Below are 27703 nucleotides of genomic sequence, written 5' to 3'. Positions count from 1 at the left end.
GGTCCAGCTGTCCAGCTTTACAGCCGTCAGAGTCCCCGCCGTGGTCGGGGTGCCCAGTAGTGGTAGTGTCGGGGCATATGGTACTGTCGCCCGGGTCAGACGCAAGCAACGGAGGAAGCATCTGCACGCCACCGCGAGCAGTAGTTGCTGCGGTCGGGGAGTCCGGGTCAGTGGATGGAACAACACGTGAATCTGCAACAGGGGCCAGACAGCGGTGTCTGTGTCTTCCAGGTTCTTGCCACCTAGCCAACCTGACACCCACTGCATTTGCGCCGCTAGATAATATAGCTCCATGTTGGGAACAGCTAGTCCGCCCGTTTCAGTAGGCATATAGAGTTTCGTCAACGCAACTCGTGGCCGGCCTTTATTCCAAATCAGGTCACGTATCAGGACCTCGAGGTCCCGAAACACCCGAGTAGGGACATAGGATGGGATATTTGCAAAGTAGTACAGCAGCCTCGGTAGGACTATCATCTTTGTTAGGGCTATGCGGCTAGGAACGTTCAGCGGTAGAGTCTTCCAGAACACAGCCTGTGCTCGGGTGGACGCGATCGCTCTCATCAGGTTCCCCTCCAAGATATCAGTAGGGTCTCGGTAAATGTGTATCCCAAGGTACCTGAACGTCACAGGGTACCACTGTAATCGCTCGCCCCAGATGCGTATCTCGCTCTTGGGACCGTTTGGGTTAAAGGAGTAGGCCCCTGATTTGGCCCAGTTCACCTTCAAACCCGACACCTCCACGAAAGTGCTGAAGATGTCAGTCAGGGACGCCGGAACATTACTCAGGTCGTTGACATACAACAGGAGGTCGTCAGCGTACAGTGACACCACATGCAGTCCATCCGCCATCGGTATACCCCAACCCGCCCCTTGGGATCGGAGTTTCGCAGCCAGGGGTTCCGCAGCTAAGGAGAACAACAAGGGCGATAGGGGGCAGCCTTGTCTGGTGCCTCTCCTCACATAAATAGGGTCAGAGAGCAGCGCTCCAGTATGGACCCGGACCGTGGGTCTGCGGTACAAGAGCCCAACCATAGTTTGGTAGTCGTCCCCCAGTTCGAATTTGTCCATGACCGCTCGCAGGTAAGGCCATTCTACCGAATCAAACGCCTTCTCTAGATCTAGTACCAGGCACCCGGCTCGTGGCCACTGTCGTGTGGTGTATTCTTGTAAGCGGAATAGGCGGTGAATGTTGTGGGACGTGTGTCGCGTCGGTACAAACCCGTTTTGGTCGTGATGCACCAGCGCGGGAACCATGGGGGCTAGCCTGCGAGCAAGTGCGGAGGCGAGGATTTTGTAATCTGTGTTGAGGAGTGCTAAAGGGCGGTAGGATCCCATCTGTTCGCTGTCCCTGCCAGGTTTGAGCAGAGATACGAGCGTGGCCTCATTAAGTGTCGGGGGCAAGGAGAAGTCATCTGTAGCCGCAGAGTACATCCTTACCAGGTGGGGGATTAGGATGTCCGAGGTGGCCTTATAGAATTCAGCTGGCAAGCCACCCGGTCCCGGAGACTTGCCATTCGAGAGGTTAAAGATGGCATCTCGAAGCTCCTCAGAGTCCAGTGGTGCTCCGAGGTCATTCTGCTGTGCCGCCGTTAGGGCGGGCAATTGTATGGTAGAGAGATAGTCAGTTATGGTATTCAGCTGGACACGCAGTCGGGAACAGTACAGTTCCGAATAATGACCCGTGAACGCCTCGTGTATTTGGCGTTGGGAATAAAGTAATTTGCCGTCCTCCGCCTGTATTGCCATTACAGGGGTCGAGCGATCCTCCCGCGCGATCAGCCAGTTTAATAGTTTACCAGGTCTATCACCCTGTCTGTGGACCCGGGCGGAATGTGCCGCAAAGTTGACAATACGCAAGCGGTCTAGCAGGCGGTCATGTTCCGCCTTGGCCTCCGTCAGCCGAGCGACCGCATCCCTCCCCTCAGCACGCTCAAGGTCCAGTAGTTCGGTCTCTAGTCACGTCAGGTCCTGCTCTAGCTGTCGTCGTATGTGCCCCTGTGTTCCCAAGCAGAGTCCCCGGGTCACCACCTTAAAAGCATCCCATTCAGTTTGGGGAGAGGACGCCGTACCAGTGTTGAGGTCAAAGTATTGAGCCGTCTGTATGAGTAGGGAATCTCGGAAGGTCGCGTCTAGTAAGAGGTCCGGTTGGAGACGCCAGGTGGGGACAGGAGGGTGTGGGTCGTCCCAGGCGATGACTAGCGTGTGTGGATTATGATCAGAGTGTGTGCGGCCCATATATTGTGAGTCACGAACCAATGGAAGAAGATCGGTGGAGACCATGTATCTGTCTAAGCGCACATGTAACGCATGCGCACCTGACCAGTAAGAATATATTCGTGTTGTGGGGTTGCGTGCCCTCCATGCGTCGTGGAGGTCCCATTGCTGGGCCCAGTTGAGGAGGGCTTTCGTGGTGACGTGTGCTTGTGCATTGGCCGGGGGTGCAGTAGATCTGTCTAGGTGCACATCTAGGATGCAGTTGTAGTCGCCTCCGAGGATCCACGGGAGCCCATGCCAGGACGCCAATGTCGTGGAGAGGCTCTCAAAGAAGCTGCCCTGGTCAGTGTTTGGGAAATATAAGGAGGCAAGCACCACAGGGTGTCCATCGAGCCTGCCTCGGGCCATCACATATCTACCCTCCAAATCTATCTGTGTGTCTATGACTGCCCATGGGGTGCCCGGCCATATCTATATAAGTGTCCCACGAGCATAGGAGGAGTACTCCGTGGTGTATATTTGCCCGCGCCATCTGCGGCGCAGTGCGTGTATCTCAGGTTTGTTTAAGTGTGTTTCCTGTAGCAACGCTACATGAAATTTGTGGCGCCGTAAATAAGAATAGATTTGGTAACGTCGCGACGGTGTGTGCATGCCTCTTACATTCCACGTGCATATCCTGATCTCAGCCATACTCACTATCAGGGCAAGAAATACCCGCTTCACCCGCCACCCATCCCTCAGGCGGGTGCCTCCACGAGACTCCCGGTCCTCTCCTCCCACCCATATCAGACACCAATATCAGCACAGAAATAAAGAGTACGAGCAATTCTCCGAGGTTGGGGGTGGGAAAAAGAACAGGGTGTGCAAACAGTGCTAAACAGTAATAGATACCAAAAGGTCGGCTACGCAACATGTCGCCGTCCAAACACACCAAAGAGGCAATAGAACAATATTCAAGTCTATGGGGTAACGTGTGCTAGTTACAGTTCTGGCAGGTTACCAGTTCAAATCAAGAAAGGGGGTCGTTGGCCCTTCCCCGGGCCATATGTCATTTACGCCATGCAGCCAGAGTCAGTGGTCAGGAAAGCAGTGCCTTCTGTCGTGGGGTCGCTTGTTTGACCAAACACGCACCGGGAAGAGGAGTAGGTTCCATTTCCCAGGGCCCCGGGTTAGAAAGGTCCCCAAGTGATGTGGGCGGCTGGAATAGGGGAGGGGAGAAAGAAGCATTGCAGTATGGCCCCGCCACCTCATCACCATCTCAGTGTCCATATGTCTGTGTGGGTACTCACTGCGCCAAGGTCCCTCTCTCAGTCTCCAGGGCAGCAGGGAGTGTCTCAGGCAATGGCTCATAGGCCCAGCATCTCAGTAGCTGTCATGTCTCCGGTACCAGCCCTGCCGCCCCGGCAGAGTCTATGAAGTTTGCATGCGTGGTTTCAATGGAGCATGTCAGCCATTTGCGGCGTAACATCCGGTAAATTAACGGACAGTTGAGAGTCCGGTATCCCGTAGATAGCTTCATCATCGCTCGGGAACATCCGCGGGCTAGTGACGTGGATGACGTCCGAAGTTGGTGAGGCGCACAGTTGGGAGACTCTTCGGAGCGCATCCCGTTGCTCCTGGATCATTTGGTCCGTCGGCGGGGAGTGACGCGTCGATTCCTCCGGTCGGCCGGTCCGTCGGTCCCTGTTCCTGCGGCGGCGTCGTGGCCCACGGGCCCGAGGTCTCATCTCAGAGCTCTGTGGCTGTCTGGGAGCCGTGTCCGTGCCGCTGTCAAGCCATTCGCTTACCTCTTCAGGAGTGTTAAAGAAGTAGGTCTTGTCGTGCGCTACTACTCTTAGTTTTGCAGGAAAGAGTAGGGAATATTTAAGGCCTGCTGAGCGGAGACACCGCTTTACATCCAAGAAGTCGTGTCTCTGACGTTGCACTTGAATGTTGTAGTCCGGGAAGTACATCACGGTACTTCCCCTAGCCGTCTAGTTTCTCGCAGTATAGAGTCTCTGTCCCGATAGATCAGGACCTTGAACAGTAGCGGTCTCGGGTTAGAGCCGGTGGCGCGAGGTCTCGTGGGTACGCGATGCGCCCGTTCCACCACAAAATGGGGCGATAGTGTGTCTTCAGGCAGCATATCTCTCAGCCAGTCTTCCACTCGTTGAGCAGGACGGTTACCCTCCCTTTTTCCGGGACCCCCACGAGCCTGATGTTGTTGCGTCTCGCCCTCCCTTCTGCATCCTCAGCGCGGTCCTCTAGGAACTCCACTCTATTCAGGAGGTCCTGAACTTGTGTATCAGTTTGTGTGACTTTGGGGCTAAGCTCCGCTACCGTGCCCTCCAGCGTTTTGGTCCGGTCGGCCAGTTTCCTGTGATCGTCTCGTAGGTGGGTGAGATCTATGGCCACACTGTCTATTTTGGATTCTAAGGATGTCCTGGTCAGTTGGAGCAATTGTTCCATTCGCTCCATGGCGGCGAGCACGCTGTCCAACCTCGCGGTTACTTGATCAGCAGCCATCTTGTGTAGCGACTTATCGGTTTTTCCCTTCGGTGGGTACCCCTCCGGTTCCAGTGCGAGTTCTCACCCCCCCGGACATGTGCAAGGCGACCCGACCAGCAGTGTAGACCAATTTAGCCGGTGGATGGGGCGGTCACTGGCGCACGGCCTCGGCAGCGCCTGCGGCCCGCGGCGTGTTGTCGCCTGCGATGGTTGTCGTGGATGTGGTTAGCCGGTCCCTCGTGTGCTCTTCGTGTCCGTTCTGGGGGTAGGCTTGCGTGGTGGTATTTCGGAGCAGGTGTCTGACTACAGTGCCGAGGGGGTCGTGCTTACCGCCAACGGCCGACCGCACGGCAGCAGAACGTCTTGTGGTCATGAGAGCCCTAGGCCTCCCCTGGACAGGCGGGGTGGGCCGAAAGTCGCCGTGCACTTGCGGGTGAGTCTGTAAGCGTTGAATCGCAGTCTCAATGCATTTCCATGTGTTGTAGTGGAGTCAGGACCATGTGGTGGTGGGCGTCTGTGTCGCAGGGGCGCTCAATGAGTGCGTGGCCCTTTCCTCCACACTGGGCCAAGAGCCTCCGCCCCGCGCCTCCTGTCCCCGATGTGGTCGGATGTTCGGTGGGTGCGCTGTCTGTCAGCCGCCACCAGGGCCCTGACGGCCTGCCAATTCTCAGGGAGCCCAGAGGAGGGGAGTCCGCAGTGCTCAGAGCCGGGTATTGCCTCTTCCAGCAGAGCGCGTCTCTCAATGGGCGAGGGACGTCGTTAGGGCCTCAGCGCCACTACGCGTGGGTTATGGTGTTGAGTTCAGGCCCTTGGTCGTGCCCGCGCCTCACTGCATCGCCGTACCTGTGTAGGGAGAGGGCCTCTTCAGATGGCCGCGGCCTTCCAGCGATGTCCAGAGCGCTGTCCGGTGCTTTCCGCGCCTCTGGAGTCATACCACCCTCGGGCGCACGAGTGGGCGGTCGGGCAGCCGCGCCCCTGGTACGGGCCGCCGCCAGCGCAGTGGCCGCGTCGCGCCGGGCAGGTTTCCTCGCTCCCACAGCGTGGGCCTTCTGTAGCCTCCCAGGAGTAGAGGGGAGTAGGGGTCGGAGTGTCTGGACGGTCCCCAGGGCGCGGCCCCGATGTGTGGGGAGGTCGTGGAGATCAGGCCGCAGGTCGTGCGGCGGGGCCCAAGTGGTAGGCCCAAGCCGCGGTCTCCCGTAGTATCCTTCGCCGTCTGGGTGGCGGCGAGTCCCGCCAGTAGCTCTCAGGAAAGGCCGGTGCTGCAGCGTCGGGTCTCCGGTTCGAAAATTGGCCAGAGTGTCGAGTATGTCTACATGGTGGTCCGCCTGCAGTTTCAGGCGGTTCCGAGGATAATTGGCGGAGAATCGGCCCGGGAAAGGGGAGCTCGGCTCGGAGCTCTACACGGTTGCGACCTCCGCCATTGCGCTCCTAGCCACGCCCCCAGCAGCACACCAACCATAACTACATTTTTCTTCTATATTTTACCAAAAGTGCAAAAAGGGGACAGTTGATGCGGTTGCCCTCCACATGAATATATATAAATATACATATGTATATTCAACATTTATATATATATTCTCTGATATGTTTGCTGATTGCCGCCGCACACCTGACCAAAGGGTGCGTCGCATCAACAGACTCCGCAAAGTCTGTACAATTGCCCCAACTTCTTTGTGCCCAAAGGATGACAACGCTGTGTGTGGGTTGTTCCAGTTTATTGATGTTTGGCTACCATCTAAAGAGTTTCAGCTGAACACAGCCTCGCTACCCTGGGTGAGCAGGGCTGTATTCAACCAAATAATGAGTATTGTAAAATATGAGGTCATGAACAGTGCACGTTGGGGCCGCAAGTTATAGTTAGTTGTCTAAACCATGTTTGGAGTATTTCTGTGGTTTTGCGTTTTTTTTATGTAAGTTCTTGTTTTATTTGAACACTTAACTTTAACGCTACTTTAACCTTAGTTATATTTATTTAATGGGTAGGTTTGTTTTTCTTAATGTAAGTGAAGGTCTTAGCACCTACAATAAAGTGAATATATGTTACATACACGCACATATATAGAAATTTATATTTAAATAATTTAGGCAAACAAGTCGGCTCATGTATTTCCTTAATTCTAAAATGGAGAGAACTACCCTAGAGAGAAAGTAGGAAGTATCCTTACTTGCTACTGCGAAAATCAGGAAAAAACTCTTGTTTTAATTTGTTGGGCTCTCACCAACACACTAGCCATGCGGCATCATCATGCCCACACCCACCATAGCTGCTAACCGGGTGGGTTCAACACCAATTCTGAAGGGAGCACTTACATATTCAAAAGCCTGTCACTTGGTCTGTAGTGACAGCAGCACACACAAAGCAGGAATCTCCACAGAAAATGTTAAAAATGCCTATGGGTGCTACCTCACCTGAACTTTGTGGATTGAAAACAAACTTGATACACTATAAGCATCAATTGTGTGCTTGCATCTAGCTGACTAGCTGCCAGGGAAATCCTCTAATAAAGTTTAGGTGAGGTATCACCTAAAGCAACATGGAGGGGACATGAAAGCAATAGCAAAAAGCAATCCCTCACAGCAATTTAGAAACTGGGCTAGCATGAAAGTGAAACTGCCCTCCATGCTCACAGAGCAACTACAATAAACAGAGGACTACTGTCTCTTTCTCCCCTATGTGGCGGCCATTTTTGTCCAGTCTCTCTCTCGGGTGGCCATCTTGGACTAGTCATTGTCGCTGGGCTATTCATTCTTTCTCACTATCTGAACTGACACTAAGAACTCACCACTTTAAACTAAGTTCAACCACCGTATTTTTGGTACACACCTATCTGTATCATGTAACAGATTGTTTGCATTTGTATTCTGTTCTTATATTCTATCAGAATTATATTTCCAATTGTATTCTGCACTACTCTGCACAATTCTGCAACCTGCACCCATTTTTCACTTTTCTCTCCTGTAATTCACCGACTGCTACCTCATATATTTTGGTCACTCACTAGTGTCACTTTTGCTCCCTAGGGTCACTTTTGATCTTTTGATCTATGTAACTTGCTGTTTGCATTTGTATCTTGCATTCAGCACATTTATGTAACCTGCACCCACTGCACTTTTCTCTCCTGTAATGCACCGATTGATACCTCTTATATGCTGGTTGCTCACTTGTGTCACTTTTGCCCGCTAGTGTCATTTTTGATCCATGTAACCTGTTGTGTTTGCATTTGCATCTTGCTCCTGCATATCATTATTGTTCACCCTCCCGCACTACCTATACCGCCATACCAACATGGATCCCATTGGCAAGCACACATATAAAATCAACTACCCACCCGTGCTCACCAAAAAAGCCGCTAAACGCTTTAAACACGACTTCCTTAGGTCCCACCCAGAAACCCCCTTTGCCGACACCTACTTCTCATCGGTCAATGGACCCTTGAACACCGATATCATCTTCCACACCACACGCAGAGCTCAATGGAAAAAAGCGTTCCTCACCCTACTCACCGTCTCCACCACCAGGAAATCCGCCCATGGCCTAACACTCTCAATCACACCATCCCAACTCTTCCCAGGCAGAACCACCATCACTATTTACAATAACGGGATTGTCCTAATTCAATCGACAGACAGGAACCTGGAACTACTTGACAACCTGTTCCCCACTTTCAAAGAGCACCTATCCAATCCTCGGACTTACACTCATATCACCCCCAGTCCTACCCCCCCTGACGTCACAGCACCCACCCTTAACCCTCCTAACCCAGTTCAGCACCAGAGCGACACTCACCTCACCTTCACACCCAGCACCATAGTCAATTTCCCACCTGCTGCACCTACCCCTCCCCACCCCTCAATCACAGACATAGATCTCGCCCCCTCATACACCACCTGCTCCCCCATCCCCCCTACCAACACTCGTACCTCCGCTCATCTTCCCATATCCCCCCCCACACTTTGCCCTCCCGTCCCGTCCTTCACACCAATCTTCTCAGAACACCCCTCCTCCCCCAACTGAACCCCACACAACATGACTCTCTCTCCGCCTATCTCCCCCCCACACTTAACACTCCCGTCACGCCTAGCCTGCGCCCCTCCTTCAACCTCTCACCCCCCACTCTCACTCCCCACTATCCCACTTCCACCCCCGCAACAGCCAGCCTCCACACCGCCCCCATTTACCCTTCCCTTCCTAGCACTGATGCCCTTCCCAATAACGCCAACACCAACTCTAACACCAATCCTCTCTCTAACACTTCCAACCCCTTCACCAGCTCCACCTCTCCACCCCGATTCCCCCCCTTCTCCAGCAACCTATACGCCTGTTCACCGCCAGTACCCCTCCCCAACTCCGCGCCCAACACCACGCTGGACATGATTATGTCCACCCTCCTCCAAATGAAAGAAGAACTACACTCCATCAAAGAGTTGCTTATCACACACCCCAGACACCCCCTTCCCACCACCACCTTTACACCTAATAACACTTCCCCCTCACCTCCTACTCGCCTTACCACACAACACTCCCCACACTGGACCTCTATCCCCTCTCGCAATACCACCAATCGCAATACCAATCGCAATCGCATTACCACCAATCGTAATACTCCCTTTACACCTAACAACACCTCCTCCTCACCTCCTACTCGCCTTATCACACAACACTCCCCACACTGGACTTCTATCCCCTCTCGCAATACCACCAATCGCCCCAGACGCACTACCAATACGATCTCAGACCATGACATACACACCCTTCTCCACTCTTACGTCCCGGCTCCCCATAATCGCCTAGCCACCAACCATCTGTCCATCCCAACGATTATCTCTAACCCCCTCAGGCACCAAAAGGATAACAACAGAGGCGCCGTCCCCAACAACCTCACAAATGTACCCCTTACTATAGAACCTTCCTCCACCCTCTGCACCCCTAGCCTCAAATGCATACTTCTCAATTGCAGATCGGCCCAAAGACATTCCGCGGAGGTCGCCGATCTCATCATTTCTCTGGAACCGGATCTAACCATTCTGACTGAAACATGGTTATCTGATTCGTCTACACCTATCATGGATATCCTAGTCCCACCCAACTACTGTATCATTAGACTTGATAGGACCAAAAAGACAGGCGGTGGAATTGCCTGTATCTACAGAAGCAACCTCTCAGTTATTAAAGCGTCCGCCCCCTCTCTTACTTCCTGTGAATACCTCTGCCTTGATGTCATCAGCGAAAGCAAACCGGTATGTTCACTACACATCATATACCACCCACCTGGGGACAAGCTCTCCTTCTTCCAACAACTCATGGACACAATCTCAACCAACTCAGGACGGCAAAACACCCAAATTTTCCTTGGCAACTACAATCTACATTGGAATGACAGCAGTGACACAGTGGTAAATAGCCTCAAAAGCTTCCTCAACGCCCTTGATCTCACCCAAATATGCAATAGCCCGACCCATGAGAAAGGTTCTATCCTCGACCTTATCATCTCCAAAGAGGACGCTATTCAACTTGAGTCAATCCAACCTTGCGACTGGTCAGATCATCATATTGTCTCCTTCCTTATCGATGAAAAAATTAAATTTAACCCAGTTCAACCCTCTAAGCCCAAAGTTTGGAAAAGAGACATGAAGCAACTCAACCCAAACTCCTTACCGCCTAACAGCTGCAATCTCCTACTTCCCCCTTCCGGCGCTACGGACGTTCAACTCCTGACTGACCACTATCTCAATGCTATGTCCACAATAATCAATGAGGCTGCACCCATGCAACTGAAAAGTGTTTTGTCCAAGATCTCCAACCAATGGTATGACGGGAGCCTCAATGATGATAGACGGGCCATGCGAATGGCAGAGCGCACCTGGAGGTCAGCCCCCTCTGCACTGTACCTACAAACCCTGAAGAAACAGAGAAACGCCTACTTCAGGAAAAAAAACGCTCAAAAAGAGATTTCTTCAGCCTCCAGCTCGCCCAAGCAAAAAACCGCCCAAGAAAATTGTTTGAGCTAATCAGAACACAATCCAAAGAACAACCCCAGACACTCAGCACCTTGGGCGTTACACCTTCTTTTGAAGACTTCTCTGCTTTCTTTAACCAAAAAACCGACAACATAAGAAGCGATCTCCTCAATGACGCAATCCTTTACTCCAACCTCCAACACACAGCAGCGTCTGAACCAAAGAACAATGCTACATGGTCTTCCTTTGGCACCTACTCCGAAGAAGAAATTGGCAGATTGCTCAGCACTCTGAAACCATCCAATCACCTCACTGACCCCCTTCCTGCTAACGCTGTAAAAGACTTTACCCCTTTGCTCCTCCCACTCTGGACTAAGATTATCAATAGCTCTCTTCAACAAGGATCCATCCCTAACGCCCTCAAAGTCGGACAAGTCACACCGCTACTGAAAAAACCAACAGCAGACCCCACTGATCTAAACAATTACCGCCCTATTACAAATATTCCCACTCTCGCTAAACTGTTGGAAAAATGCGTACAGCTACAACTGACTAAACACATAGATAAGTTTGATCTCCTCAACGCTCATCAATCAGGCTTCCGAGCAGGGCACAGTACCGAAACTGCCATGACTCACATAGTTGACGACGCCCTCCAAATCCTAGACCAAAACAATACCTGCCTCCTCATCCTTCTTGATCTCTCCTCAGCATTCGACACAGTTAAACATGAGAACCTACTCGAACTATTAAACACAAGAATGGGCATATCTGGGACTGTTCTCAAGTGGTTCACCTCCTTTCTACACAACCGCTCACAAAGATTCAAAAGCAACAACCTGATGTCCTCTCCGGTACCTGTATCGCTAGGCGTCCCTCAAGGATCCTCCCTCTCCCCAACACTGTTCAACCTAGTTATGGAACCTCTCACTACTTTGCTACAAACATCCAATGTTCACTTTCACATGTTTGCCGACGACACCCAACTTTATCTCAAAATACAATCTCCCAAGGACATCATGCTTCTGAACACCACGATCAGAAACACCCAATCCTGGCTTGCCGAGAATCACCTCAAACTCAATGCGCTGAAGACTGAGTTCCTCCTGATCTCACCTCCCGGAAAAATCTCTACGGCTCAAACATGGCTTAAGCACTTAACGGCTCTAAATGTACAACCTACCATAGTAGACTCAGCAAAATCTTTAGGCATAACACTTGACGCCAATCTCAACATGCAGCAGCACATCAGCAAGGCAACCAAAGGAGCGAACTTCCAAATCAATACCTTGAGAAAACTTAAACCCTTCCTTCCAGCCAAAGACTTCCAAACTGCAGTACAATCTATAGTCATCCCGCACATAGAATACGGTAGCACCGCCCTCTGCGGGCTCCCCTTAACTACAACGGCACCCCTAAGAGCGTCCCTTAACGCTGCAGCGAGACTCATCACTGGCTCAAAAAAACACTGGCATATTTCCCCTGACTTTAAATCCCTGAACTGGCTACCTTTTGAAGCCAGAATACATCTGAAAATCGCCTGCATGACGCACAAAGCTGTACACATGAACTCACCCGCCTACCTCACTCAAAAGCTGACAATTTCTGGTGGCTCTAGAACTACTAGAAGCACAAACAATCTTCTGCTGAAGCCTCGAAGATTTCGGAAGGAAAAAATCCTATAAACGCTCCTTTTCAGGAATGGCACCCAGGATCTGGAACTCACTCCCTACTGAAACCAGGCTCATCTCCTCCAACAAGCTTTTTAAGAAAGAAGTAAAAGCGATCCTCATGGCTAAATACACATGATCTATTATTCTGTATTTCTCATGAATCCGCTCTGTACTACCTGCCTGACCCCTTGGTCTATTTGTATTACTTGTATTATCGACTTATTTGATTGTATACGTTCCCTCTTTGCATATTTTTATATTGTTTGACGCACCTGTTTGACTTTGCACACTCTACCTACACCACCTCAACTATCCCTACTCTTGTACTACTGATGCACCTGTGTGACTATACACCCTGCACACACCTACCTCAACTATGCCTTTATGCTATCTCCAAAAGCATTTTAAGCACGCTTAAACAAGTATATGCTCCTTATTTTTGTACTTTTATACTATTGGCGCAACTGTTTGACTATGCACCTTGTACCGACACTACCTCACCTGTGACCTACCTCTTGTATTTTGACCTACCTATGTAACTATGCACCTTGTACCCAACTACCTCAACTACTACTCTATCACCCCCTTGTACTTGTAAAGCGCTCTGATATCTGCAAAGATCTTGTTCGCGCTATATAAAACTTTCAAAATCAAATAAATAAATAAAATAAATAGGGATCGGAGGGGTCGTGAAAGCATCAGGGGTGAGTGCAGAAGCGAAAGCAAACACAGGATCGCGAGAAAAGAACACGGAGAGCGCAGTCGGGGGGAAGGCACCGGGAAGAAGCACACTGGCAAGAGGGATGAAGACCGAGAGAAGCAGTCTGGAACAGGAGTGCAGGGGAAGAGACATACACAAAGGAGACTGCATGAAAATGAATGCACTCTAATGGAGTGCTTCATACAAAAGAAAAATGTAGTGCTTGAAAAGCAGACAGTGGAAGAAGTGATGTCAGCCAATAAAAGAGACTGTAAAGAGGACAATCTCCAAAGAGAGGGACAAACACAAGATTGACATGAATAAGAAGCAGGCCAATGAGAATGACAAGGAAACCAAACCAATGGTAAGCACTAGTCAGGCTCCAATCCCCTCTGTGTTCTTCTTAAGCTACAATATACCTCACAACAGAAAACACAACCTAAAAAGCAGTGTTCGCATATCACAAACGATCACTGTTGTCAGAGTGCACATCTGTAGAATAAATCAGCCATAAAACCCTACAAATAAGAAAAGTAATTCATATGTCTACTCTGATTTAGTTTCAACTCTGTATCAATGATCTATTTTCCAGTTTAAATGAAAAAAGAATCCACTGGTAAAATTAGAATGCATGTTCACAAACTTAAGCCTAAGTAGTTGCAAAGAAAGGTGCAATTATTTAAAATAAACTTAAATCAATGTAGAAAATAATGAGAAATACATGTGTTTAGCATACCTCTAAAAGTATGTGACACCTTACGGCACATATGGAGAGGTATAGTACTCACCTTTGGAGTGAAAGGAGATGAGGCAGTCGCACATCGGCCAGTTCTCCACAGGCTCGTTTAGGATGACATCTTCAGACATAATGACCACTGTAATATATTCAAATTTGCACAGCCGTTCGAGGATCTGTGTCATGGGCTTAGATTTAGACTTCTTAGTCATAGAACATATCCCCACGACGATCTGGCGCTCAGGAGGCTGTGAGGAAAACATGTCAGCACGAAAATCAAATATAAGAGAAAGCAGCTTACTTTTACTCACTGGTAAGAAACATTCTCCTGTCCACATGTAAATTAAATGGTGCTTTTTAATTCTTACCACTACTCTTAGAATTTTTTAAGGTGATATACATATGCAAATGCATACACATCACAAAAATAATTTTTAAACTTTTACTTATTATTGTTATTTCCCTAACAATAGATAATGTTCACAAGATAACTAACTCAAAACGTGTCTTTTGGGGTACTCTATAGTGTAACCTCCTCAGTCTCCGAGGTTCAGAAAATCCACAGATAATATGATTACATTGTTGTCGAGATGGATAAGAGTGGTGACGGGTGGGAACTCTCCAAGATTCTACCTGAAGCGTAAGATCTATTGAAAACTCGAGCGAGCCCTGCTCGTGATTTTGAGGTTGGTTCCTGGTTGATTATTGAAAAAGTAGGAGCAGTTTTAAAAGGACAAGGCGTCTGTGTTCATTTATAATATCAAAAACAGCAACTCTAGTACGCTTTGCTGAATTCTGGCCTTTTGGACAGCTTTAGCAGTCTCACCAGACTATTGTTCGCTCCCCCCCTCCCAAAAAAAAAAACATACATATAATACATACACCGACCGGCCTGCAGACAGTGAGCATCATCCATTGGTCTGTTAAATTGTCTTTCACACTTACCTTCTGCCCACCAGAGCATACAGGATGGGCCAGGGGTAAGAACACTACCCAATGGCTGCATTTACTCTGAGTGACTGCCCAAAGTCTGTGAGCATTGTTCAGTTCCGACTAAAAATAGTTCCTTTCTCTTAAGTGGGCTCAAAATGTTTTTTTTTTAAGCTTCGTAAATGTGAAGGAATGTGAAATTGGAGGTTAAAAAACACTTGCGCGTACTCTTATTGATTTCTTTCAGCAGAGCAAATGCATCAAACAGAATAATGCATGGATGATTGGTAGACACAGTTTAATTAGGAAAAAACAAAAGCCCAACATTCCCATTAAAATACATTTTTAGATTTTTTTCTGTGTTTGTGCTTTTAATAAAATACTTTATCATCTGTGTATTTGTTTGCTAAATGCTTATTTCTGTATTGTTTTGAGATTCAAACCATCGAAATTGCTTAAGCCGAGGTCCCCAGCTTCCCGTAATGAATCAGTGGGGGTCCCCGGACTCCAAAATTGATTTAGTGGGGGTTGCTGGATGACAGTAATGATTAGGTGAGGGTCTCAGGAAGTCGAACGTTTAAGATCCATTGATCTAACTAGGGGATCCTTGATGCATGCAAATACCTCTCCTTGTGGATGCTTGTACTGTGCAACGTAATGGCTCTGGACGTCCTAAACAAAATATTAAGCAAGGTTCTAAACTAGGAGAATGCAACTGAATTTTACCACAGTTTTATCATATCTAAAGAAACAATCTTTTGGCATTAATGCTGGCAATAAGTGAGCATATATTACCAGCAGAAAACAATTCCACAGGCCTCATTATTACAAAAGTACTAGAAAGATATAGCCCAAACCTCACTGCAAAACAGAGGTCACTAACTGGACATAAACTGCCCTACAGAGCCAGCACTTCTGATTGGCGAATTTTTAAGAAATACATAATTCCAAGACACACAAAGTGCTAATCTAAGCAGCTCGCCACCAAAATACTCCCTAGGTGGATTGTTTTAAACACTGTGGCTATGCTTAACATAATTATACCTAGAAAGGAGCTGCAAAGATTTCAGACTGTTAATACAGTGAATGATTAAGAATTGCCCATGCTGAAAGCAGCCAAGATTAACTTTCCCGGTTTAGGTTCAGGACTCTACTTCAACAACCTCCTCAGCTTCCTCAACCACACGTCCTTGTTCTTCAGACATAATGTTACTTTTTTTTTCAGTTCAAAAGAGGTTTATTGATACATAGTAACAAAATAATATATAAGATATAACAGTTATTAAAATGTAAAGATGCATACAGTAAACCAATTAGGAATTGATAATTATACAAAAACATGAAACAAAGCAATTAACCTTAAAAGTCAAAGAGAATAAAACTTTGCGGTTTTCTGGAAATCTGTGTCCATCGGGAGGGATTCCCTTTACCTGGCCTTCATCGATCTGAAAACCGCTTTCGATCTGGTGCCCCGTAACAAATTGTGGCAGGTGCTACATGACATGGGTTTCCCGATCTATCTCCTTGAACTAATAAAGAAACTACACAAGGGCAATTATGCCAAGATTAGATGGGGGAGCCAGGGAGAGCTGACAGAGGGGGTGAGGGTGAACAGGGGGGTGCGCCAGAGCTGTGTGATGGCGCCGACCCTGTTCTCCCTTTGTGAATGGGGTGGTGGACCATCTGAGGGAGGACCCGGCCGACGCCCCAGCCCTGGCGGGGGAAAAAACACCAACCCTCCTCTTCGCAGACGATACCCTCTTGCTCTCTAAGACCCCAATGGGCCTTCAGAAACTCCTGGACAAATTCAGCTTGTTTTGTGATGACCGTGGCTTAACCATCAACACCTCCAAAACAAAGCTGATGGTATTGTCCTCATCTAAAAAAGCAAAAAGGCTAAACATCTCACTCAATGGGGCGCCCCTGGAGGTAGTCGAGGCATTTGATTACTTGGGAATGAAATTAACAATAAAATGACCTGGAATTCCCACATCTCGAAAATGCTCCTGAACCTTAAAAGAGTGTCAGGAGCTATCGCAAGAGACCAGCGTGGCTCGACCAGCAGACCCTTAGCCCCGGCCCTGGAGGTTTTTGAAGGGAAGGCATTGGCTTCAGCGGTTTATGGCTCCGAACTCTGGGGGTTCGATAACATCCCGGAACTGGTTAGGGCAGAGAATACGTTTTTGCGAGATTTAGTCTCACTCCCAGTCTCAACCCCTCTAAAGCCACTTTTTCTTGATTTGGGCAGATGCTCAATCAAGGATATAGTCCGCCTGCGCCCATTATTGTTCTGGGTGCGCCTGCGTAGATCAATAGATCTAGCAAACTACGCCGCAGCATTTGACGAACTCATCAGCTTGGGCGGCTGTGTTAAGATCCGATGGCTGAGCAAGCTGAAAGAGTCGGTCATGAAGTTAGGATTGGGTGAGCTCTGGAGGACTCAATCCCCCCCACCAAAAAATGTTGTTAAGAAAATGTATTGGGATTTGGTCCAGAAGGAGGAACTAGAGGGGCAAAGGTGGGGATCTCTGACCGACCAATTTCTGAACAATAAGTCTGTCAGAAAGCTCGAAGCATTTCTGGATTTTATCCAAACACCCAGCGACAGAACTCTCTTCCTAAAACTCAGGTATGGAACCTTACCACTAAACTCATTTACTGAGAAGTGGAGATCTTCCCTGCCCGACCAAACTTCATTCCCATGTTGCCCATGCCCCAAAGAGTCTTTAGCCCATTTCATGTTCGCTTGTAGAGCCTATAGGGGGGCAAGAAGACAATGGCTTAGGCCAATATGTAGGGAGTTGGGCTTCAGACGGCATCTTAATGCCCTACACATTCTTACAGCAGATGTAACATCTTTGGTTTTGGTGTGTGAGGTTGCAAAATATTTGGGAAGAGCCTGGCAGATACGATCAAACCAGATAAAGATGATTTCAAACGAGGGTACTAAAAGATAACTTGGGCTAACTGTGTCTGACTCTGCTACTATTCTGTTTTTTAATGGCCCTCCTGGTACGTTCTATTTTATTGTATATATGTTTTTATTGCTTTTAAGATCTGTATACTGTTGCGTATGAACTTTTAAGGGTTGTTTGTACTCGAAATTGTTTTTTACTTTTATGATAAATGCTTTTATCGAATAAAGTACTACACACAAGTAAGCTATAAAAACCAGTAATAACAAGGAAATAGCTTATTGTATGGGATGCGTCAAAAAAAAAAGTAAGATGAAAACTAGAAAGTATCAACATGAAGGAAGTCACGGAGGTTTAGCCACTTCTTGTTGCAGGGGAGTCTAAGATAAAGAGCGCCTTGGCACTTATGTCAATGAATAACGTAACAGGTGACCAGAGGTCCGACCGTTTTGATGCCAAATGTAATGGATAAACAAATGTAGTGTCTAATCTGTGATTGTAGCAGACAGCATACCACCATGCTTGATATGACAATTTAGTAAAGTCCTTCCAATTTTTTGTTATTTATTGGAAAGCCACTGCTAATAGTAAATCTATTATCTTTATGTTAGAGTCACAGTCTTCCCAAATAGGAGATAAGCTACCTAAAAAAATATGTGAAGAGACATAATGCTACTTCCACTCATTATTTATTTACTTTTTGCAGTGTTATATAGCGCAAACTCAACCCGCAGGTATTGGAGTGCTATACACGAACACAAGTTACATTAAACAAGGACACCCTTTTTATTTTTTTTAATAGGGTTCTGGGCTTGACAATAATCTAGGAATATACTCCCAAGACATGGTTCATCAGCTTTGTAGACTAATCCGCTATTTATTCCCACTCCAAGTCATTATTGTAGCATCTCTAATTAACTCAAACTTGGAGTATCCTAAGGCACTCTCCTTGGGTCTCACAGATAACAAAAGGACGTACAGAAATGTCCAAACTCTTTTACCCACCCTACTGCTGTCCTTAAGTGTTCTGACTCAGTAAATATAATCGAGAAGAACCCACTGCTTCCTACTGTGGGTTAGATTAACAATCAAAATGCTACAGCTGACCTTCAAATGCCTATTGCTACCCCCGGCTTCATGACTCCATAGTAAAGTCATGTCCTACGATGGGTACAGGACCCTTTGGTCAGTCCGGTCCCAAATCAGGTTTGCTGTGAAAGACTATTTGTAGTTCAGTCCTTTAATCCACAAAATCCCACTTCTTTTCTAGAACTTGGTGCGTCAAGAGACGAAAAAACTGTAAAAACTTCGCATTTTCAAAACGTATGTAGCCATCCTAAAGCAGATTGTTAGATCCTTTTCTTTCTCCAGGTTTAGTTACTGCGCAGATTGATTTCACAACAATAGCCCCATAACTTTAGTACAATTGAACTGAATGAAAAAAAAGCTTTCCTCCGGAAGTTCCTCATTGTCAATCTAGGAATTAAAAGAATATTGGACACTTCCTTGATTTAACTTGCTGCCGTTTAGGACGCTGACAGACCTGCTTGTTGGCTGTTCGAACTGCTCCCTGTGAGGACGCTGTGAGGCCCTTTTACAGCGCTAGGACTTGCGGTACCCGCTTCGCGGGTCCCGCTGCGCACTACACCCGCTTCTGAGCCCTGGAATCTGTAATTTGGTGAAGTGTGTGTTTGGCAGGGCTGCGAGCGAGTGGGGGCCGGACTTCTAGGACCAGAAGCCCCGGCGACCCGCCCCTCTCTTCACCTGGCCGCTCTCCCTGTCAAGCACGCCCCTCCTGCACATTAGAAAGGCAGGGGAGGAGGATATCGCCGTGGGACACTTCCTTGATTTAACTTGCTGCCGTTTAGGACGCTGACAGACCTGCTTGTTGGCTGTTCGAACTGCTCCCTGTGAGGACGCTGTGAGACCCTTTTACAGCGCTAGGACTTGCGGTACCCGCTTCGCGGGTCCCGCTGCGCACTACACCCGCTTCTGAGCCCTGGAATCTGTAATTTGGTGAAGTGTGTGTTTGGCAGGGCTGCGAGCGAGTGGGGGCCGGACTTCTAGGACCAGAAGCCCCGGCGACCCGCCCCTCTCTTCACCTGGCCGCTCTCCCTGTCAAGCACGCCCCTCCTGCACATTAGAAAGGCAGGGGAGGAGGATATCGCCGTGGGACACTTCCTTGATTTAACTTGCTGCCGTTTAGGACGCTGACAGACCTGCTTGTTGGCTGTTCGAACTGCTCCCTGTGAGGACGCTGTGAGACCCTTTTACAGCGCTAGGACTTGCAGTACCCGCTTCGCGGGTCCCGCTGCGCACTACACCCGCTTCTGAGCCCTGGAATCTGTAATTTGGTGAAGTGTGTGTTTGGCAGGGCTGCGAGCGAGTGGGGGCCGGACTTCTAGGACCAGAAGCCCCGGCGACCCGCCCCTCTCTTCACCTGGCCGCTCTCCCTGTCAAGCACGCCCCTCCTACACACCATAGGTCTACGTACTTAAGAGGAGGGCTCCCCCCGCTGCGCGGGAAGGCGCCGGGAGAAGCCCGGGACAAGGGCGGGACCGTCTGTGGCCGTCCGGGGCCGAGGGAGGGCGGGCTGGGCCCGATTATTGACATTTATTGTTTATTGTTTCTGAGTTGTATGTAGTGTTGTACTCCCTGTGTGCAGTTATCTGGGTCTGGTGTGGGCATATATAATATATTTTTTTTCTTGTGTTTAGTCGACATGTCCTGTTCACTTCCGTCCACAGTGGGTGTGTCCTTCCTTGGGCCCCTCGATAAATATTTTGAGAGAGCTCACAAGGAGGTCGATAAGGAACTTCTCTTGATTGAGAGACGTGCTGAGCGTCGTCGTTCTATAGAACATCTTAAACTTCTCCCACTGAACACCCAACTACACCCTAATATTTCGCATTCTGTGGATGATCAAGGGAAGTCGGCTAATGATGCAGATATGTCTGGTCTGGATCGAATTCCCAGTATATTTAGGGCCCCAAATGATTTCCCAGTACGTACCAGCTCTCATAGTGAAGATCACATACTTAGGCACTCATCTTCTACTATTAGTTTAATTGACTTAAATACCCCGTCCACACAGATTGTGGCACCTAACCTGCACTCTACACTCACTAATCGGTCAATAGGTTGTGCTGACCCCCCTGTGAATTTACTGGATCTAAATAATAGTGTTACTGGCTTTGGGCCCACCACGACAAAAAAGGTGGTGTCCTCTCCCCCTAGGAAAAAAAGGAAAAAGGGTGGTGTCAAAAGAAAAGGCTTGTGTCAAAAGACTCACTCTCCTTCACTAGTTAATCCTATTACTAACTTTATGTCCTTGCCGGTGGTTGTGGCCCCTACAACACCATTGTCTCATCAAGCCCCATCCGAAGTTGTAGCTTTAGGGCTCAACAATAAGGAGAGTTTCGATATTTTCGAGAAACTCATTAAATCATACATGCTCCCCCTGATGGAACGTGTAAGGCTTCTAGGGGATAAACTGGACTGCTTATTGGCTTCTGGCTCTATCCCCCATCCCAATAGCCTCGTTAAACAACCTAACCCTCCACCTACATCTAGTGTTAAAACCATCCCTGTTAGTAACAATTCTAAAGATATTCAATCTAAGGTTAACAAAACTGTAGGCTTCACTAAACCCAAAGATTTAGATATGGCACCAAAATCTATTTATGTTACAAACCCTGCCAAAGCTAAATCTCAGGGGGTTGTTAACAAACCATCTTTAGAGGGATCATTGCCATCTGCCAATCATGGGGCTGTTAAATCTGTCAATCCCAATCCTAATCCCAATCCCATTCCCAACTATAGACAAACCACAAATCATAGGAATATTGTAGATCTCCCTCCTGATTCAGCCAACTACGTGATTATATTGACGGGAGTTCCACCTATCTTAAATGGGAACCGGGAAAATAATGATAATTTAAAAAATAAAGTCATTTTCTGGCTGAAAACTAATCGACCCCTTCCTGCCCATCTTGATGGGTATATTGTTTCAGTCAGGAGATGCAAGTGGGTGGGTCTACGACCAAAGGATATAGAGGGTGACACGGTCATTATCAACTTTAGAGACCATAGAGTGGCTCCCTATTTAACAGATTGGTTTGTGGGTAACAACGAGGGAGGGATCTCAACGAGGAATCTCAGTTATTTTTATCCCGAGACTCTCCTTAAACCTCCTGGTCATCATCATCCTAAAAATCCACTCCAGCCCCTAAGATGGTCTAATTTTACACCAAGTTTTTTTGGGCCACCAATTAACCCGGAAGCCTTGTTTCATTCCTATGCGCAATCTAGTTACAATGGTTCAGCACACACCCCACTCTGGGCTAACTCCAAGCCTCAGTTTGTGGGTCTTCCACCAACACCAGCCTTCCCACATCGCAACCAGCCCCATGGTTTCTTTCCTGCTCGTAACACCTTGAGTAAGCATAATCGGGCCAATGAGTTTTGGAGTATTCCGTTGGGGAATCTCTACGACCCTTTATCAGAGTTGGCTCACAACGATTGACCAGTTATCAAACCTGGGGTTATGGAGGATAATTTCGATTGTATGGGCTCAGCAGACGCTATGGCTGATTTTCCTAATAATATAGAAAATTTAAAAACTCGGCCAGCCCCTGGAATTGAGAGGGGCTTTAAACATTTGTGTGTGCCCATAGATAAGGTGATTCTATCGGAAACAGAGCTCCCTTCTGTTCAAACAGCTGAGAGTATTAAAAAGGGCTTGGGTACCCAGGGTGAGTTTCCAGGTATCCTTACTGAGATTGCAACTGGAATTGCCATAATTGACGATAGTATTGCTCCTGGGAATAACGAAGCATCTTGCCCTGTTATAGATAATGCCAGTGCCGGTAGGGGTAGAAATAGTACCATTCTGGGCTCCTGGAACATTGCAGGCCTGGAGTCGCGCCTGTGTATCCCTGATTGGACCAATTTTATTTGTCAAGGCGACGTTTGGTCCTTCCAGGAAACCTGGGCGCTTCTCCCTTTGTTCCTCACAGGCTATCTGAATTTTAGCAAACCTGCAACTAGAGGGAAAAGAGGTAGAGCTATGGGTGGCTTGTCTGTTTGGGTCCGTCAATTTGAGGGAGTGTCGGCTAAGGAAGTTTATATAGACAGCCCTGACATATTAATGGTCAGTATTAAGTCTACCAGTGGTTTAAATATTTTGGTGATTAATGTATATGCCAGGAGCACCCAGGGTGGTAGGGTGTCCCCCGCCCTTCTTTGCTTGGATGCATACCTAAGTGAAGTTCCTATTGAGGGTCACTTGATTATAATGGGTGACTTTAACACCTGTTTTGAACCGCTGAGTTTAGATGAGGGTCTCCTAACAGAGACGGAGGACATGGCTTGGGGGATTCCCCAACTTGATTTAACACCTATCAAAAAGGGGTCCAAATCGGCTACTTTTATTAAAGGGTTATGTCTGGACCTGGGTTTACGTTCCTTAAACGGTAGAGTGCGCTCTGACAGGTTGGGCAAACATACCTTTTGTAATGGAAGACACAGCAGCCGTATTGACTACGTTTTACTGGATGTGAAACTATGGCCTAGAGTAGTGGACATGGTAGTAAAGTCTCGCCCAGAAAGTGACCATGATCCATTGGTGGTGGACTTAAGGGATTGTAGCTTTTTGAGGTCGGCTAACTGCTCGTCTAATATAGTACAGGAGGCAGTTGTTCTTACCAACGATATGCGGAGGGTTCGCTGGCCTAAGGTCTCAGTTGATATGGAAGCTCGAAAAGCAATTAGATCCATGCTTACTAACTCTTTGGCTGTGATCTCCAAATGTGACTCACAGGAGGAGTTAAATACATTGATTACGGATACGCACTCTAGATTGTTTTTAACTTTAAAAGATCTATTTGTCAAGTCGGTATCCAAAAAGGGTAGTAGTGGGAATAAGAAAACCTCTAGTTGGTTTGATCAAGAGTGTCGTAGGACCCATGCTGAATTGTTTAAAGCCCTCAAACTTAAGGACTTGGCCCTTGTTAGGTCTTGTAGGAAGGCTTTTAATGCTGCCAAACATTCTGCTAAGGCCACATGGGATGAAGATCGTTGGTTAGCATTATCTGAAGCATGTGGCTCTCGTAATTTACAACGATTCTGGCACTTACTTAAATGGGGCCTGGCACATGATGATCGCCCAAGCCCAGCTTCGGTGGACCAACAACAATGGGTTTTATAATTTGAGAATCAATTTAGGTGTGGTGTTTACGCTCATGATAACATCTGTTGGCCACTCTCGATTGAGCCCCTTATTTTTTCAGCTAGAGACGTCGAACTAGTCCTGAAGTCTATTCCTAGGGGTAAGGCCCCTGGTCCCGACTGCATTCCGGCTGATCTATTCCATCACGATCATGACCTTTGGGTACCGTATTTAGTCCACTTGGCTAATGCTTTAGCTACTGGTGCTAAAATCCCTGAATCCTGGGCAGGTGCTGAAATCTTGCCGATCTATAAGAAAGGTGATCGGTCGGTTCCTTCCAACTATCGGCCGATCAGCCTTATAGATGCGGTACAAAAAATTGTTGCCCGCCTGGTCCTTGTAAGAATCCAGGAATGGATTGAGGATTTTAATATTCTAACTCCCCTCCAAGCAGGCTTTAGAGCCCATGTGAGCACCCTGGACCAGGCCTATCGGTTTATGCTCCTTTATTGGAAAACGTTTTTTTTGGGCAAGGGCAACCTATACGCAGCCTTCGTGGACTTGCGGTCTGCTTTTGATCTTGTCCCGAGGGCTAGGTTGTGGAAGTGTCTGCTTGAAATGGGTATGCCGCCCCCTCTTGTTCGCCTGTTGGTGAATTTACATGCAGACACCTATGCCCAGGTTCGCTGGGGTAAACCAGGCGAGGTGACGGGCAGGTTTCCTGTGGCTAAGGGCGTCAGGCAAGGGTGTGTGTTGGCTCCCACCCTCTTTTCCTTATATATTAATAGGGTCACAAAGTATTTTGAAACCCATCCCACGGACGCTCCATCCCTAGCTGGAATGAAAATACCATTGCTCATGTTCGCTGACGATACTCTTTTGATTTCAAAAACCAGACAGGGTCTTCAACAGGCCCTGTCAAGGTTTGAGAGTTTCTGCAGCGAACATGAGCTTGAGGTGAATGTATCAAAGACCAAATTTATGGTCTTAAGGGGACATACCCAAATCACCTCAAGTGTTACAATGGGGGGGTCACTATTGGAGCAAACCAAGTACTTCACCTACCTGGGGGTTACATTTAGTGAGACTCTAAGCTGGTCCCATCAGGTTGAGCTTATGGCCCTAAAACATCTACAGATAGGTGGAGCCTTGATAAAAGAGCACAAAGGTTCCTTTACTAGGCCAATGTCACCGCTACTTAAGATTTATGGGTCTAAGGTTTTACCCTCTGTCCTTTATGGGGCGGAATTATGGGGTTTTAGTAATTTGGACCCCCTGAGATTAGCCCAAAACAAATTTCTCAGAGTGGTTACAGGCCTCCCACAGTCAACCCCCCGGATTCCACTTCTGTACGACCTTGGGTGCCAACCAGTGGAGGACCAAGCAAGGTTTCGTCCCTTGGCATACTGGCGACGTCTATGGACAACGCCGGAACTCCTGTTTTATGCAAAGGCTTGCCTGTAGGTCAAAAACTTGCTTGGTTCCTCGGGTATAGGCTGGTTCAAGGATTTGAGTTCTTCCCTCTTGGCCTTAGGGTATGGTGACTTGTGGACAACCCCTGATTCTGCCATCTTCCCAACAAAAAAAGAACTAAAAACGCGTTATTGGGACTGGGTGATTCATAAGAGACACATGAGTCTGGGTTCGAGCACCCTCACAGGTCTATTTATTCTTCATAAAGACACATCCAGGCTTGAAAAATATTGGGACATGATCACCAAGCCCCTGGACCGCAAACTATTTCACCAGTTTAGATGCGGTTCTTTACCTTTAAGGGATTTTACAAAAAAATGGGGTCTTGGTGGGCCCGGGCATTGTCCAAAATGTCCTGGCCTGGGTGAAAGTCTTGACCACTTTTTGTTGTGTGTCCTTTGTACTCTGCACCTAGAACCAAATGGTTAAGTCCGGTCTGTAGAAGACTAGGTACCCGTTCAGCCCTAGAAGCAAGTCGTATTCTAAAAACCAACCCAACCCCACTAATTGTTGTGGGGCTAGCAAAATATCTAGGTTGGGCCTGGCTAGTTAGAAGCAGGTATATAAAAAATATCTAGCCAGTGGTTTCTTTTAACTTCTATTTTATAAAGTTCATGTCTTCGTGTTTCGATTAACATTTTATATGTGCTTATTAGCTAGGCCTTGCGTAATGCTTTGTGTTTCTATCCATGTAGTCTATATATGTGATTTAATATGGTTTAAAAGCATTTTTATATGTATATATTGTATTTTATGTCTTTTATGATGCACTAATCGAATAAAGACTACTTGAACTTGAACTTGAATATTGTATGGCTTTTACAGAAAAACAAGGACCCTAGTGATTGTAAATATGTTTTAAATAGGTTGTTTACAAGTCATAGTCTAAGTGGGTCGGCACAAATTATAAGCATGACCTTGAATAATGGGTATCGTTATTCCAAACACAATAAATCTTGCACAAAACCGGTTTAGACGTAGATTAGGTAACAGAAAGTATGCCGGAAGTTGGTATAAATAAATATAAGGGCATTTTGAAGTAAACAGAAAAACCACAAACTCTGAAAGCACATTTTTAAAATCTCAGAAAGAACACTTTCGATAGTCAGTTCAGCTTTGAGTCTTTAAATGGAATATCCTAGAGGCTCCAGATCCGTCTAGTCCAAGAATTTTACAAAATTAAAAAGTACACATACAAAAAAAAAACATGAAAACATATCCAAAGCCTGCTGAAATGGCACAAATCCTGCAAGAATTGTTAACGTGTCCCTCGAAGCAGTAGCACATTTTGTTATATGGAACCCACCATCACTACAACAACAGGAAAAGAAGTAAGCAGACATCATCTGGCATTGTAGGACCTCAAATTGAGCCACAAACCGTTATGTCACCAACTGCCCATGAACATGCACACACAAGACTAGAAACGCGCACATCCTAGTAGGAGAACAGTGCAACAATGTAGAGAACATGGAAGAAAGACAAGGAGTGCTCAAGGGCAAACGCACAGCAAATAGTATGAACTGTTATATATTAACAGAACGATCAATGCAATAACCCTCCCAAAAAGGCAATGTAACGCAAAATTAATAAATCACCTTATCATCAGGCATCAGGCTCGCGTCTGAAGTTGGTACAGTCAAATAAATCATTGTTGGCACAACGAACGCTGCAATCGGTGTTTCTGCACAAGTTCCTCTTCTCTCCTTGAGCGGGTTAGAGGTAGGAGTTGTGCATTTGCACTCCTGCTTCCTGTCAGATGACTGAACCAGCAGTGAGGTCAGACCAGAAGCCTTTTCAACGCTGCTGCCCTTCCCTGCAGACTACGGACCTGGGGCTAAAAGTCCTTTACTCCTGCTGCTGTAGGCTGTTTTTTTTTATCTATAATGAAGTGTAAGTAATCCTGTTGTTTAACAACCACACATACCAGCCTCATTCTCATACAGTGCCTGTGATAGAAAATCTCTGCCTTAACCAATGACAAGTAAAAAGCCTGAATAGAATGCTCGTTGCATCGCATGAATGCAGAGATGAACGAGACGTGAATGAATGAATTAATGAAAGTGGATTTTTAGAGCGCGAATTGCTGCCCTGAGGCGTCCAAGCGCTAGAGGAACCTGTTGGTAGGCTGAGTGAGGTTGCAGACCGGGGAAAAGGGATGTAGAGCTGAATTTGTTAAGGAGAGTTGAACAGGTGTGTTTTTAGTTGTTTGCGGAAGGAGACGAGGTCAGGGTTGGATCTCAAATGAGAAGGGAGGGAGTTCCAGATCTTAGGGGCGTTGAAAGAAAACATCCTTCCACCCGATCTTGTCCTTTTAATTCTAGGGACTGTTGCCATAAAAGCCTGGCTAGATCGCAGGTCTCTACCTGGACGATACTGGCTTACTAAGCTCCGAGTAATTTGAGGTCCTGAGTCCCAGAAGGCCTGACGTGTAAACATGTAAAGTAC

The 27703-nt window shown here is 47.4% G+C and overlaps 1 protein-coding gene across 21 annotated transcripts in view; it reads right to left on the bottom strand.

Moving 5' to 3' along the window:
- The window catches only part of PPIP5K1 (diphosphoinositol pentakisphosphate kinase 1), a 1366868-nt gene that overhangs the window by 1171370 nt on the left and 167795 nt on the right, over positions 1-27703 (bottom strand). For 16 of the 21 annotated variants that reach the window (XM_078683299.1, XM_078683308.1, XM_078683288.1 and 13 more), the window contains exon 3: positions 13821-14016. In XM_078683299.1, the coding sequence (XP_078539425.1) occupies positions 13821-14016 (196 nt within the window). Of the gene's footprint in view, positions 1-13820; positions 14017-26853; positions 27089-27703 lie in introns of those variants that run through there. The other 5 variants (XM_078683296.1, XM_078683302.1, XM_078683309.1 and 2 more) reach the window with 3 other exon arrangements.

The sequence above is a fragment of the Lissotriton helveticus genome, chromosome 3_1 (genome assembly GCF_964261635.1).
Source record: "Lissotriton helveticus chromosome 3_1, aLisHel1.1, whole genome shotgun sequence".
Lineage (NCBI taxonomy): Eukaryota > Metazoa > Chordata > Amphibia > Caudata > Salamandridae > Lissotriton > Lissotriton helveticus.
The sequence above is the reverse complement of the archived record's forward strand: the minus strand, read 5'-3'. Positions and strand labels throughout refer to the sequence as shown.